Source organism: Emys orbicularis, chromosome 1 (genome assembly GCF_028017835.1).
Source record: "Emys orbicularis isolate rEmyOrb1 chromosome 1, rEmyOrb1.hap1, whole genome shotgun sequence".
Classification (NCBI taxonomy): Eukaryota; Metazoa; Chordata; order Testudines; family Emydidae; genus Emys; species Emys orbicularis.
The window spans coordinates 365,151,817-365,165,391 of record NC_088683.1 but is presented as its reverse complement, the minus strand read 5'-3'; the positions used below and the strand labels follow the sequence as shown (position 1 = coordinate 365,165,391).

At 48.5% G+C, this 13,575-nt stretch overlaps 2 protein-coding genes across 2 annotated transcripts; both read right to left on the bottom strand.

Moving 5' to 3' along the window:
- Positions 1–616: 616 nt before the first annotated feature.
- Positions 617–1,552, bottom strand: LOC135882177 (olfactory receptor 51G2-like). The gene has a single exon (XM_065408993.1). The coding sequence runs from the start codon at positions 1,550–1,552 to the stop codon at positions 617–619; it is 936 nt and encodes a 311-aa protein (XP_065265065.1).
- Positions 1,553–12,639: 11,087 nt separating this feature from the next.
- On the bottom strand, positions 12,640–13,575 carry LOC135885538 (olfactory receptor 51G2-like). Its single transcript, XM_065413308.1, has one exon. The coding sequence runs from the start codon at positions 13,573–13,575 to the stop codon at positions 12,640–12,642; it is 936 nt and encodes a 311-aa protein (XP_065269380.1).

The following is a 13,575-nucleotide window of genomic DNA, read 5'->3' as shown; positions in this document are numbered from 1 at the left end:
TACTCGCAGCCTGGGAGACTTAAAAGAGGAGCCCCCTTCGTTAGGTCACATTAATTTAGTCTTCTCCAAAACACAGGCTCTCCAGCCCCATCTTCCTCCTTTACTCAGGAACATCCCCACCATCTTGCTTGCTGGGGTGAGATTTGTTTCAGACTTGCCACATCCCCTGGAGCACCATCCTGTATCGCATCTCTTCCCAACAAGCCCTCCCCCCTGCTTCTCCACTTTCCCCAATGCTCCGCCTTCCAGCTAGGCCAGAGTCAGGCCATGGTAAGAGCTGCTCCGGGAGCACAGGCTGCTGTGAGGAACCCCGGACTGTCCACTTTCCCTGGCTTGTACATCCTGGGGAGTAAACTGTGCAGGGTCTGGGGCACCTCACAGTGGCTGTGAATCTCTGGGCAGCTCTTGCCATGGCCCAACTCTGGCTTCCAGCCAGAAGAGGGAGCAGAGTCTCGGTAGAGGGGAGTAGTAGGGGTGGGGCCCTAGGGGAAGAGATGAGGCAAAGGGAGGAGCCTCAGGGGAAAAGGAACCAGGATGAAATATCTGGCCATGGCCGTCACTCATGTTTTTTGTCTCCTGTGTCACAGGCGCTGGAGTTGGGTGATGATTTGACCCTTCACTTGACGAACGCCCTGATTATCCTCACACGAAGATGTTTGCTTTTAATGCTGTACACAATTGGATTTATCAGGGGGGGCACCAGCAGGTATACGTAGCCCAAGAGAATCTTAAATAAGTGAGAAGAGCTATTCCCGAATCTGTGTATCACAGCCAGGCCAATGTCTGGTATGTAGAAGAGCAGGATGGCACAGAGGTGAGAGACGCAGGTGTTCAGGGCCCTGAGGCACTCCGTGTGGGACGCGATGCTCAGCACTGTTTTGAGGATCATCACATAAGAGAGGAAGATGAGCAGCGAGTCCAACCCCAGTGTGAAGACTGTAGTAAACATGCCATAGATGGTGTTGACTTTGATATCTGAACAAGCCAACTTCATGACGTCCTGGTGTAGGCAGTAGGAATGGGAGAGGACATTTTCTCGACAGTATCTGAACCGTTTCAGGAGAAAGGGGAATGGTAATGCTACAGCCACCCCTCTTAGCACAAACACCAATGCCATCTTGGCTATTATCGGCAGGGTTAAGATGGAGGCATATCTCAGTGGGTTACAGATCGCAATAAAGCGGTCAAAGGCCATCAACAAGAGCACAGAGGATTCAATTTTTGCAAGAAAGTGGATGAAGAACAGCTGGGCAAAACAGGCATCGAGGCTGATCTCCCTAGAGTTAAACAAGTATATGCCCAGGATGGTCGGTATGGTGGATATTGATAAGCCAAGATCTGTGACGGCCAACATGGAAAGGAAAATGTACATGGGCTCATGGAGGCTTGCATCTGTTTTTATAATGAACAGAATGACTGAATTTCCTACTATCGAAATAACATACATTAAGCTGAAGGGGATAGAAATCCAGAGATGTATGTCTTCCTTCCCCGGTATCCCAGTGAGAAGGAACACTGCAGAGTTGAATTTGGTGTCATTGACAGCTGACATAATGGACTGGGCTGTTCAAAAGAGTTTTGAGATTTCCTTCCTAAAAGAAAAAAGAACAGGAGACTAGATGATATTTAACAAGACATTTTTCTGTTCTCAGTGCAACTTGAGAGACTCCCGGGAGCTTAAGGAAGATCAGCAAATACATAGTCTTGGATTTGCGGCATCAATAGGAGGATAGGCATTGCCAGACTGGGTAAGACCTGCAGTCCATCTAGCCCACTACCCAGTGGCCAGTTCCAGAAGCTTCAGAGGTAGGTGGAAGAAACCCTGCAATGGGCAGCTATGAATAACCTGCTCCCAGGGAAAATTTCCCCCTGACACCCAGTAGTTAGACATATTTTATGGTGTAAATCAGGAAGGTTTATAGTCCTTCCAAGACTTTTTTTTAAAAATCCTCACTAATGTAATTGGTTTTTCTGGTTACCCATATAAACATCCAGTCCCTCTATGAATCCTGCTAAGCTCTTAGCCCCATTGATATCTTGTGGCTGGGAGTTCCACAGCCTACTTGAGCACTGTGCGATTCTACAATTGTGACATTCGCACAGACACCCTTTCTGGCCCTCCAGTTCTGAGTGTAGCCCATTGTATGATCACATGTGGGTAAACCCACAGCAAGTGCATGGTGAAAACAGTTGTATTTATATGTCCTGCATTGAAGCTATTTATAAAAATGTTTCATTGCCTCATTATATATATATATATTATTTTCTCCACCCCTGACAATACAAATTAGGCCACTGCCTCTTTGCAGTACATGGGATAAATTCTTAGGGCCAGGTTCTGAATTCAATAGCATTGACTTCAACTGTGTCAATCCAGATTTACATTTGTATATTCCATCAGAACTGGGCTCATTTAACTTTCCCTTACCAAATGCTCCCGGTGATACACGCTAACCCACAAGAATTCCTCCAAGAGAAGCTGAAGTGCGTTGCCTGGCTAATGTCCACTGAATCCAGAGAATTTGATCATCCTACAGGCTTCTCTACCTCCTCACAGGATCTGCATCCTCTCCCCATGTTAGGGTCTGTAGATTTTTTGCAAGTTGCAAGGTAATACAGCGAGTTACTTCAGCTGGGCAGGTTAAGGGATGGCATCACAAAAGTGTGAATATGCAAACACTAGGTTTGCACTAATATCAAGCTGAGTGTGCAAGTTACTTCAGCCATGCTCGTGTAACAGGTGATGGGCATAAATTACATACAATCTCTATTACACTCCCCTTTCCTACCCCTCAGCTCTAGTGTTTGCTGAAACACAAACTATCAGTTTTCAGAGTAGCAGCCGTGTTAGTCTGTATCCGCAAAAATAACAGGAGTACTTGTGGCACCTTAGAGACTAACAAATTTATTAGAGCATAAGCTTTCGTGGGCTACAACCCATCCGAAGAAGTGGGTTGTAGCCCACGAAAGCTTATGCTCTAATAAATTTGTTAGTCTCTAAGGTGCCAAAACTATCAGTTCTTTTCTCTCAGGACATTTTGAAAAGTCTTACCCAGGTATTGCAGAGGGATTGTGTTCATGACCCTGAATGTAAGTGTTAGAAACAGCTTCTGGTCAGTTACCAGGAGACAGTATCATACAACTATTCACTGAACCAAGTGTTAATAGCTCAAACCCATTGTAAATAGTCTTTGGAGTACTTCTGAAATACTTTCTAGAGTAAAAGCCATTAAGCACAAAGTTACCACTGCTCCTTGCCTTAGAGATTGCAACAACTCTGCAGCTGGCTCTCAACATACATTCATGTCATGAAAGTTTAGTTTATAATATTTGTATTACAATGAAATGTTTTGGCATAACATTTACACATCTGTACTTTGGTACACACATGTCAACCATTTCTTTCCCCTCTCATCTTTCAGAGATGATTTCTCCTTCTCATGTTAGAGTGCGACTTACAGTGTAGTGTTTGTCATCTGGATTTCTTCAGGACCTGTAATGATTGCACGTCTCAGCCCTCATTCAGTTGCTTGTCTTCCAACAAAAGTCCAGTAACTCCTCTATCTTTGGGTAAATAGCTGACTGGTTCTCCTCAGGTTCTGTTCTGTCAGTCTGTAGCCTCTATCTGGAATGGTAACAGGCATTGGGATCAGTATATGAAATATTCATTCCCGGAGCTCTCACTCTCCAGTACATAGTGACCTCAGCACCTGTTATATAGGCACGATGAGGGTTTGCAGGAAGTGGATTTCAAAGTCAAATGCATGAATATTCATGGAAATGGAACTTCATTTCACACAGGAACGTAGTCTATTTCTCTCTCTCTCTCTCTCTCTCTCTCTCTCTTTGAATGTCCATGTCCTGTATTCATAAAATACATAAGACACGGGAATGACATTGGGACAGACATGGAGCTGAGCTGCCATAATGAATGTGCCTGTAAAACCCAGTTGTTAGGATGTTTGCTGTAGAGCTATATTGGGTTGACTATTGGGGTATTTATGCTATGGCTGTATTAGGTGAAACCAGTCTGGCTCTTCCTACTTTAATAGCAGGCTGCTGGAAAAGAAATAATAGCTCAAGAAAAGCTGTCTCTCACACCCCACTCCAGGGAGGTGGAGAGACAACACCGGAGCTATATGCTGCCAGAGCCTATTTCTGGGCTCCAGCCATGTTGCTGAGTTCACAATGCTGAGAAGCTCTTCAGATTGACACGCTCAGATATTGCTGGGGAAGTCTGAAGTCCCTCGGCCTACCCAGGTCCCCATCAGAGTGGATCCAGAATGGAGCCAGCCTGTAGCCTTTCCCATTCACTTCGCATTTTAAAGACAGTGAAACCTACCAACATACCCAATTCCTGCTTGACGTGGAGCCACTGACACTAGACGTCTTCACCGCAAAGGACAAGGCGTTATCAGAGAAGTTGTACAGGCAGCAGGCAGTATCTGTTCAGACAGGGAGGCAACTGTCTTTATGAAGCATGTCTGCACATTCCCTTGGGGGCCACTTGGCCATCAGGGAACCTGAGGTGCTTGGCTTTGTGTCCACCAGCTTTAACACCTCTCATGACCAATGGCAAACTGCAGGAGACCAAATCACAGGGGATGTGTGGTAATGCTTCCCAACTGGACTTCAGCGCCAGCCCTGCTGCAGGCTCTATTCCTGGAATCCGGGCTTGTCATCACTGTTCGTACGGTTCCGATTAGTCACAGGGCTACCTCTAAGGCAGCCAAGTGGTAATGATGATGCTGTCACAGCTGTGATCTTGCTGAAATAAAATATAATAATAATAATAATAATAATAATAATAATAATAATAATAATAATAATATAATATAGGACCAGATTTCTCCCCGGCAGCGCCCTGTCCTGTATTACAAACCCAGGGTGCAGACCAGGGAAGGGAGATTCCACAAGGCTCCCTACATGGAAATTTCCCTCGGATTGTTCCAGAGGGAGGGTCCTTTTCCTTCTCCCTGAGGAATGAAAAGGGGTACGAAGGATCCAGGGATCCCCAAAGTTATGCACAGATCTCAGTGATCCACTGGTAGCTAGGCCCCCCACCCACAATCTCTGGGCCTCCACACCTGCTCTAGGACCCTCTCCAGCTCCCTGCTAGCACAGGCTCATGAGTGATGTGCTGCCAGGGCCCACCACAGTAGCCACTGCCTGCAGTATCTTCTGTAGAGGCGTTGTACAGGGTGAAGTGGGCTGCACAGATATGGGAAGTGCTGAGTGCAGCCATAGACTCCATCAGTCCAACCTTCATTTATGTTATGAGGACGAGGCAGATGAAAAGACTCCAATTTCTCTTGGGGTTCCAGGTGGTTGCAAATCGGCAGCATCATGGCAGCTGAGCTTTCAGAGAAAAATGATCCATTTTCTACGAAAACTCAGCCCAAAAAAGTGAATGAAAAGGAAACATTTCAGTTTGGATCTCTCATAAATATAAAGGGAAGGGTAACCACCTTTCTGTATACAGTACTATAAAATCCCTCCTGGCCAGAGGCACAAAATCTTTTTACCTGTAAAGGGTTAAGAAGCTCAGGTAACCTGGCTGGCACCTGACCAAAAGGACCAATACGGGGACAAGATACTTTCAAATCTGGGGAGGGGGAAAAGGCTTTGTTTTGTCTGTTCTTTTGTCTGTCTGTTCTGTGTGCTTGCCGGAGACAGATCAAGAAGGCAAGCAATCCAACTCAATTAGAATTAGTAAGTAATAATAAGGAAATGCGCTAGCTTACTTTTATTTTGGCTTGTGATTTTCCTTGTCTAGAGGGAGGTTTATCCCTGGATTTGTAACTTTAGGGTTTTGCCTAGAGGGGAGATCCTCTATGTTCTTGAGTCTTTTGTTATTCTGTAAAGTACTTACCATCCCGATTTTAGAGAGGTAATTCTTTTACCTTTTCTTTAATTAAAATTCTTCTTTTAAGAACCTGACTGATTTTTCATCGTTTTAAGATCCAAGGGTTTGGGTCTGTGTTCACCTGTACCAATTGGTGAGGATATTATTCTCAAGCCTCCCTAGGAAAGGGGGTGTAGGGGCTTGGGGGATTATTCTCAAGCCTGCCCAGGAAAAGGGGTGTAGGGGCTTGGGGGGATATTTGGGGAAGGTAGGGCTCCAAGTGGCCCTCCCTAAACGTTTGTTTAAATCACTTGGTGGTGGCAGTGTTACCTAATCCAAGGTACAAGGAAGGATTTGTGCCTTGGGGAGTTTTTAACCTAAACTGGTAGAAATAAGCCTAGGGGATCTTTCATGAGGGTCCCCATGTCTGTACCCTAAATTTCAGAGTGGGGAGGGAACCCTTACAAGGTCAAAAATTTTCATGGAGTGAAAAAAACTTTGTTTTCCAGCCCAGCTCTAGCTCAACACATGAGCTTCTGTCCCTCATGCTACAGGACCTCACCACTAGGTGGCAGCGCTAGCCCTGAGTCGCCCTCCCATGAAGAACAGGCACTTAGGGTAACCATATTTACCAATGAGAAAACTGGAGACGCTCAGCTGCTCAACCAAGAATGTCCCCCCCACACGTGATACTGTTACACATGGCTGGAACCCTAGAGGGGCCCACCCAGGGCCGGCTCCAGGCACCAGCAAACCAAGCAGGTGCTTAGGGCCGCACATTTTCAGGGGCAGCATTCCAGCCAGCCTTTTTTTTTTCTTTTGCGCTTGTGGCAGCAAAAGCCTACAGCCGGCCCTGGCAGCAGCAGTGAATCCTGCACCAGGGGCCCCTGGGGCCGCTGCCGTTCGCGTCGGGGAGCTGCGCCCGCACCTTATGGCCGGGCGGGCTCCAAGCGTGGGACACTCGGGCTGGGGGCCACCCCGTGGGGTGCACGGAGCCGCCTGCAGGTGCCGCAGGGCGGCAGCCCCCCAGCGCCGCAGTTGGGGCTGGGCGAAGCGGCCCGAGCCACCCACGGACTGCGGCAGGGCGGCCAGGAGCAGCAGCAGCAGCGGGGCCATAGTGGGCACCAGTACCCGGGGCGCTGCCATGCGAGGCCCGCGTCCCGCTCTCCGGGATTCCGCTCCCTCTGGGGCTGCCCTGCCCCGGCTCCTCAGGCCTCTGCCGGACGGTCCCCCGGCTCTGCCGTCCCAGGTCCCGGACAGTCCTGGAGGCGGGAGCCCTGGCTGGAGGGACCCTGGGCTGAGGTGCGGCCCGGGAGCCCCGCTGCTTACCCCGACCCTACCAGGGCCGGACCGGCTGGAGGCGAGGGGGAAGCGGGCGGAGTCAGCACTGGTGGGGTGAAGCCCAGGGCTGGGGCAGCAAGGAGTGTGGGTGGGGTGGCGGGAAGAGCCCAGGGGTTGGGGCAGCAGGGGGTGCAGGTGGGGTGGGGGGGAGAGCCCAGGGCTGGGGCGGCAGGGGGTGCGGGTGGGGTGGGGGGCAGCCAAAAATTTCTTTGCTTTGGGCGGCAAAAAACCTAGAGCCGGCGCTGAGCCCACCCAGAGCTCAGGAAGCTGTCACCTTTGGCTGGAACGCTGATCTTCCCCCACCCCCCATCTCCACTCACCTTCCCCGAATATTCTTCCGTTCCCCACTTCCCCACTTTTTTCACAGAACTGGGCATTTGTCCCGTTTCCTCCTCAAGTCACCAAAAGCAAACTAGACAAATGGCTCCTTTTGAAAAAAGAAGTTGGGGTGGCTAGGAGAGAGCTTAAAAAATGGACTCTCCTGGCCAAAACAGGATGTATGGTCACCCTAACACAGACATCTGCTAGGGTGGTTACACCAGCTTTATAAGAGAGGGAGCCCCTGGAAAAGGCTTGTTTGCACCAGCCCATCTATCACAGGAACAATTTAAGAACAGAAGAGTGGCCATATTGATTCAGACCAATGTCCATCTAGCCCAGTGTCCTCTCTTCTGACAGTGGCCAATGCCAGATGCTTCACAGGGAATGGACAGAACAGGGAAATTATCAAGTGATCCATCCTCCGTCATCTGCTCCCATCTTCTGACGGGTCAGTGATTTCGAGACACCCACAGCATGGGGTTGCGTCCCTGACCATCTTGGCTAAGAGCCACTGATGGATCTATCTTCCATAAACTTACCTAGTTATTTTGGACCCAGTTAATAATTGTCTTGAGTGGAATGTTATCGTGAATCCTGATAGGCACTCAACAAGGATATAAACTGGCCAAGAAGAATTGGGATTGTCACAGTAAAACTGGGATATATGGTCTCTTTACCCTCTTAAACAGGTCCTTTTCTGTCTTGGGGGGCTTCTCAAAATTGTCCCACTCTTCCAGCTGGGAACAACACGTCATCTATGCTAAAAGATTATTGTGACGGGTTGGGTCACAGAAACTCCCTCAAGACTGCCACTAGATGTGCTGGGATACCACTGAGAACAAACCCCCCTGCCAGAAAAGGCTTCCCTCCACTCCCATCTTGCTGAGCTAGACACACCAGTCAGCTCCAGCACAGACCAAGAGATTGCGCCACAGCCCCTGCAATTCACAGAAACTAAGATTCACTTAGTCCAGGGGCTTGTCAGTTAACAGGGACTTTCCCAGCACCCAGTAGCCAGTCTTTCTGGGAGACTAAACCTCACAGACTAGACTCCTTCACAGTGTGGGACCAATCCTTTCCCGTGGTACAGTCCTTGTTAGTTCCAGCATGCATCTTATGTGAAAAGCAGGGGATTCCACATGACTGGGGCCTTTGTTCTGTTCCACCCCCTTTTCTAGCTTTGGCACAGTGCGGGAATCCTTTGTCTCTCTCTGGGTTCCCACCCCTCCTTCTAAATGGAAAAGCACCAGGTTAAAGATGGATTCCAGTTCCAGGTGCCATGGTCATATGTCCATGAACGATTCAGCTTTATGCAGGCCGACACCATTGTTTACATGTTAGTTTGAACATTCCCAAGAAAGTTCAGATGTGGATTGGCGTCTCCCAAAGTCCATTGTTAGTTAAGTATTCCCAATTACTTGAATCATCCCTTCACAATATGTTGGCCAAATCTCCCTCTTGTGTTTCCTACAGCAAACACTTCAAATACAAGCATCGAGCTGTGAACCAAAGAGATTCTTTTCCCCAGGAATCAGGCAGGCACAGACAATACTGAAGGTTTATTTACGGTATCGGGAAGACTGACAAGCAGCTTTAAAGGTGTGGGGTTACAGTGACCAATTATATACCTCTTTTTATTACTTTATTTGCATTTATTTTGTTTTTACAGAGACAAACATTGTTTTAGAGACAGAGAACGCACTTAACATGACAGTGACAGGAACAGAACCTACGCATTAAAGAGTTTTGATTAGATTAATTATTTATGACTACCTTAAGGCGAAGGGGTGTGTTGGGGGTGAGTGTTTACAGCTATCTGCAGGGCTGTAAAGGGAGGGCTTGTTCTTTTTTAAGAACCGAGTTCCTGGGTGGACATTTGACCATATAAGTTTATTAAGTGTTTACAGTTGTCAGTGTCCTTGGGCTTCTGGTGTTTCTGCTTGTTAGTTACGTGGGTTTTTGTTTTAGCTGCTAACTGAATTTTTAACTCTTGCCTAACAGAGCCAACGCTTATAACTTCAGATATAAAACTGATACATGCATAGAAATAGGATGAATATGTTCAGTAGATCATAACCGTTGCAAAGATATGTTACATGGCATATCTAGCACAAAACATATTTACACTCATAAGCATATTTCCATAAACATATAGATTGCAACATCACAATTATCACCACGCACATTCGACTGGACAGCCCGGACTCTTCCCTTTAGGGGGTTTGTGACCAGAGATATACAGTTAACCCCACCCTCCTTTAAAGTAGGAGGTTTATTGTCAAATTACACAAAGCATTAGAGAAAATGGTTTTAAAATAACAGGCAGCTGTCACACGTCTACACTCATCTATCTCACTTATCACTACAAGCTGAGTTAGACAGGCTTTGCTCTGGAGATAGAGTAACAGAACTGGCCTGTCTTACATTCTTTTGAAAAGCCAAGGAGCTCTTGGGACATAGCCTAGTTTCCCTGTGTCTCTGAGAGCATCTTCCCATCTTTTGGGCCCTTCCTTGTGGAAGCAGCCTTTGCTGAAACCTGTGTGAGCCTGGGACCAGTCACCATAGTACTCAGCCATGTCCATGACTGACCTTTGTCCTGAGACTGCTTCCTCTGAGCCAGACGTCTAAGATGAGGCCCCAGTGACACTTGCTCCATTGTTTGGCAGTTAGACCCATTAAGCCTCAACGGGTTGCAAATACTGATCGGGTGACTGTGCTGAAGCTCCTGGCATCCCTGTGACAATCAATCACTCCCCTCAGAAATCCACTAACTAACCCCCACTGTCACCCCCGAGCACCCCCACATCTGCCACAGACACTAAGGTACTGGAATCACGGGGCTTCCCAGAAGCAGCTGTCACAGGAGGCTGTGATAAGAAGCCTTTTATAGACCAATGTCAGAGGTGTTGCTCTGTGGAACCCTGACATAGCCCTGATCCTAGGGTCTCAGAATATCTGAGCACCTTGAATGTATTTATCCTCCTGCCACCACTGTGAGGCAGGGCAGGGCTATTAGCCACCTGTGCAGAGGCTCAGAGACAGCCAATGGCTTGGCCATGGTGGCACATGGAAAGAGAATCAAGCCCATCAGTCCTGAGTCACAGAGCAGTGTCTGGAGCACAGGCCCAGCCTTCCAGTCACATGAGCAGTGACAGGCCTGGCTGGATTCTTTTCTGTGCCAGCAGAGCTCCCCCCTGCGCTGTAGAGACTGAGGATGGCAAGGAGCCAGTTCCAGGGGTTTGAGTCACTGGCCTGTTCTCACCCTACCGTAGCAGTGTTTAGAGCAGCCTGGGGGCTGGGCTGACCTGCTGTAACAATGCGGCCACTGGCGGGACACCACTGAGAGTATCAGTTCAGGACAAATTGCTTGGAGCAGGGCAGTCACAGCCCACGGCTGGGTGTCCTTTATTACTAAGGCACCAAACCAGCCAAACAGAGAGGACTTCGGTTTTACCCCACTGGCTAACCGGAAGTTGTATAAGCAATTTCCTCAGACACTCCAGTTTCCCAGTATCACCACTAGCACCACTCCTTATGGGGACGAATGGTTATGAAAACCAATGCCCCAGTAAAAGAAAAAAGGTTCTCCTGATCCCAGAGGACCAAGCCCCAGACCCAGGTCAATATACAAGTCAGATCTTACCCACAAATCACGCTGTTGCCAATCTTTTAGAACCTAAAATCTAAAGGTTTATTCATAAAAAGAAAGAAATATATATGAGAGCTAAAATTGGATAAAGTAATCAATTACATACAGTAATGGTAAAGTTCTTGGTTAAGGCTTGTAGCAGTGATGGAATAAACTGCAGTCTCAAATCAAGTCTCTGGAGTACATCCACAGCTGGGATAGGTCATTCAGTCCTTTGTGTAGAGCTTCAGTTTGTAGCAAAATTCCTCCAGAGGTAAGAAGCGGGACTGAAGACAAAATGGAGAAGATGGAGCTGCCTTTTATAGTTTCTTGCCAAGGGGCCTGTGCTTCCTTTGTTCCAGACACAAGCTGCCCAGCACATGGGTTGGAAGTCTTAGAGTTCTCTCCATAGGCATGTCTCTGCACGCCTTGCTGAGTCACAGGGTGTATCTCCCTTCTCTCAATGGGTCAATTGTATAGCTCAGGGATCGGCAACCTTTGGCACGTGGCCCGCCAGGGTAAGCACCCTGTCAGGCCTGGCCGGTTTGTTTATCTGCTGCATCTGCAGGTTCGGCCGATCGCGGCACCCACTGGCTGCAGTTTGCCATCCCAGGCCAATGGGGGCTGCGGGAAGTGGCGTGGGCCGAGGGATGTCCACTATAGGACCTTGGTTGCAACAATGATCAATACGGTCACAGTTCATGTCAATAGCATCACATATACTCCCATTGATAACAGCTTCCTAGAGCACGGCACCCTCTGCCGAAGTGCCTGAGGACAGATGCCACCCCAGGGTGCCTCCTTTGGTCCTGAGGTGGCCCTGTAGTCACACTGACCTTCCCTCTGAGATCCTTGCAGTGACTTACTCTCAGCCTGGGAGACTTAAAAGAGGAGCCCCCTTCGTAGGGTCACATTATTTTTCTCTTCTCTAAAACACAGGCTCACTGACCCTCCTGCCCCATCTTCCTCCTTTACTCAGGAACATCCCCACCGTCTTGCTTGCTGGGGTGAGATTTGTTTCAGACTTGCCACATCCCCTACTCCCCTTTTTCCCCTGGAGCCCCACCCTGTACCCCACCTCTTCACGCTAAGCCCTGCCCCCTGTTTCTCCACTTTCCCCAATGCTCCGCCTTCCAGCCAGGCCTGAGTCAGGCCATGGTAAGAGCTTCTTTGGGAGTACAGGCTGCTGTGAGGAACCCCGGACTGTCCACTTTCCCTGGCTTGTACATCCTGGGGGGGAAAATGTGGAGGGTCTGGGGCACCTCACAGTGGCTGTGAATCTCTGGGCAGCTCTAACCATGGCCCATCTCTGGCTTCCAGCCAGAAGAGGGAGCAGAGTCTCGGTTAAAGGAGAGTAGTAGGGGTGGGGCTTTAGGGGAAGAGATGAGGCAAAGGAAGGAGCCTCAGATGAAAAGGAACCAGGATGGAATAGCTGGCAATGGCCGTCACTCATGATTTTTGTTTCCTGTGTCAAAGGAGCCGGAGCTGGTGATGAACTGATCCTTCACTTGACGAACACCCTGATTATCCTCGCACGAAGATGTTTGCTTTTCACGCTGTACACAATTGGATTTATCAGGGGAGGAACCAGCAGGTAGACGTATCCCAGGAGAATCTTAAGTAAGTGAGAAGAGCTATTCCCGAACCTATGTATCACAGCCAGGCCAATGTCTGGTATGAAGAAGAGCAGGACGGCGCAGAGGTGGGCGACGCAGGTGTTCAGGGCCCTGAGGCACTCCGTGTGGGATGTGATGCTCAGCACTGTTTTGAGGATCATCACATAAGAGAGGAAGATGAGCAGCGAGTCCAACCCCACTGTGAAGATTGCCATAGACAAGCCATAGATGGTGTTGACTGAGATGTCCGAACAAGCTGCCTTCATGACCTCCTGGTGCAGGCAGTAGGAATGGGAGAGGACATTGGCTCGACAGTATCGCAACCGTTTCAGGAGAAAGGGGAATGGTAATGCTACAGCCACCCCTCTTACCACAAACCCCAACCCCATCTTGACTATTCTCGGCAGGGTTAAGATGGAAACGTATCTCAGTGGGTTACAGATTGCAACGAAGCGGTCAAAGGCCATCAACACGAGCACGGAGGATTCAATTTTTGCAAGAAAGTGGATGAAGAACAGCTGGGCAAAACAGGCATTAAGGCTGATCTCCCTAGAGTTAAACAAGTATATGCCCAAGATTGTTGGCATGGTGGCTATTGATAAGCCAAGGTCTGTGACAGCCAACATGGAAAGGAAAATGTACATGGGCTCATGAAGGCTTGCATCTGTTTTTATAATGAACAGAATGACTGAATTTCCTACTATAGAAATAATGTACATTAAGCTGAAGGGGATAGAAATCCAGAGATGGACATCTTCCTTCCCAGGTATCCCAGTGAGAAGGAACACTGCAGAGTTGAATTTGGTGTCATTGACAGCTGACAT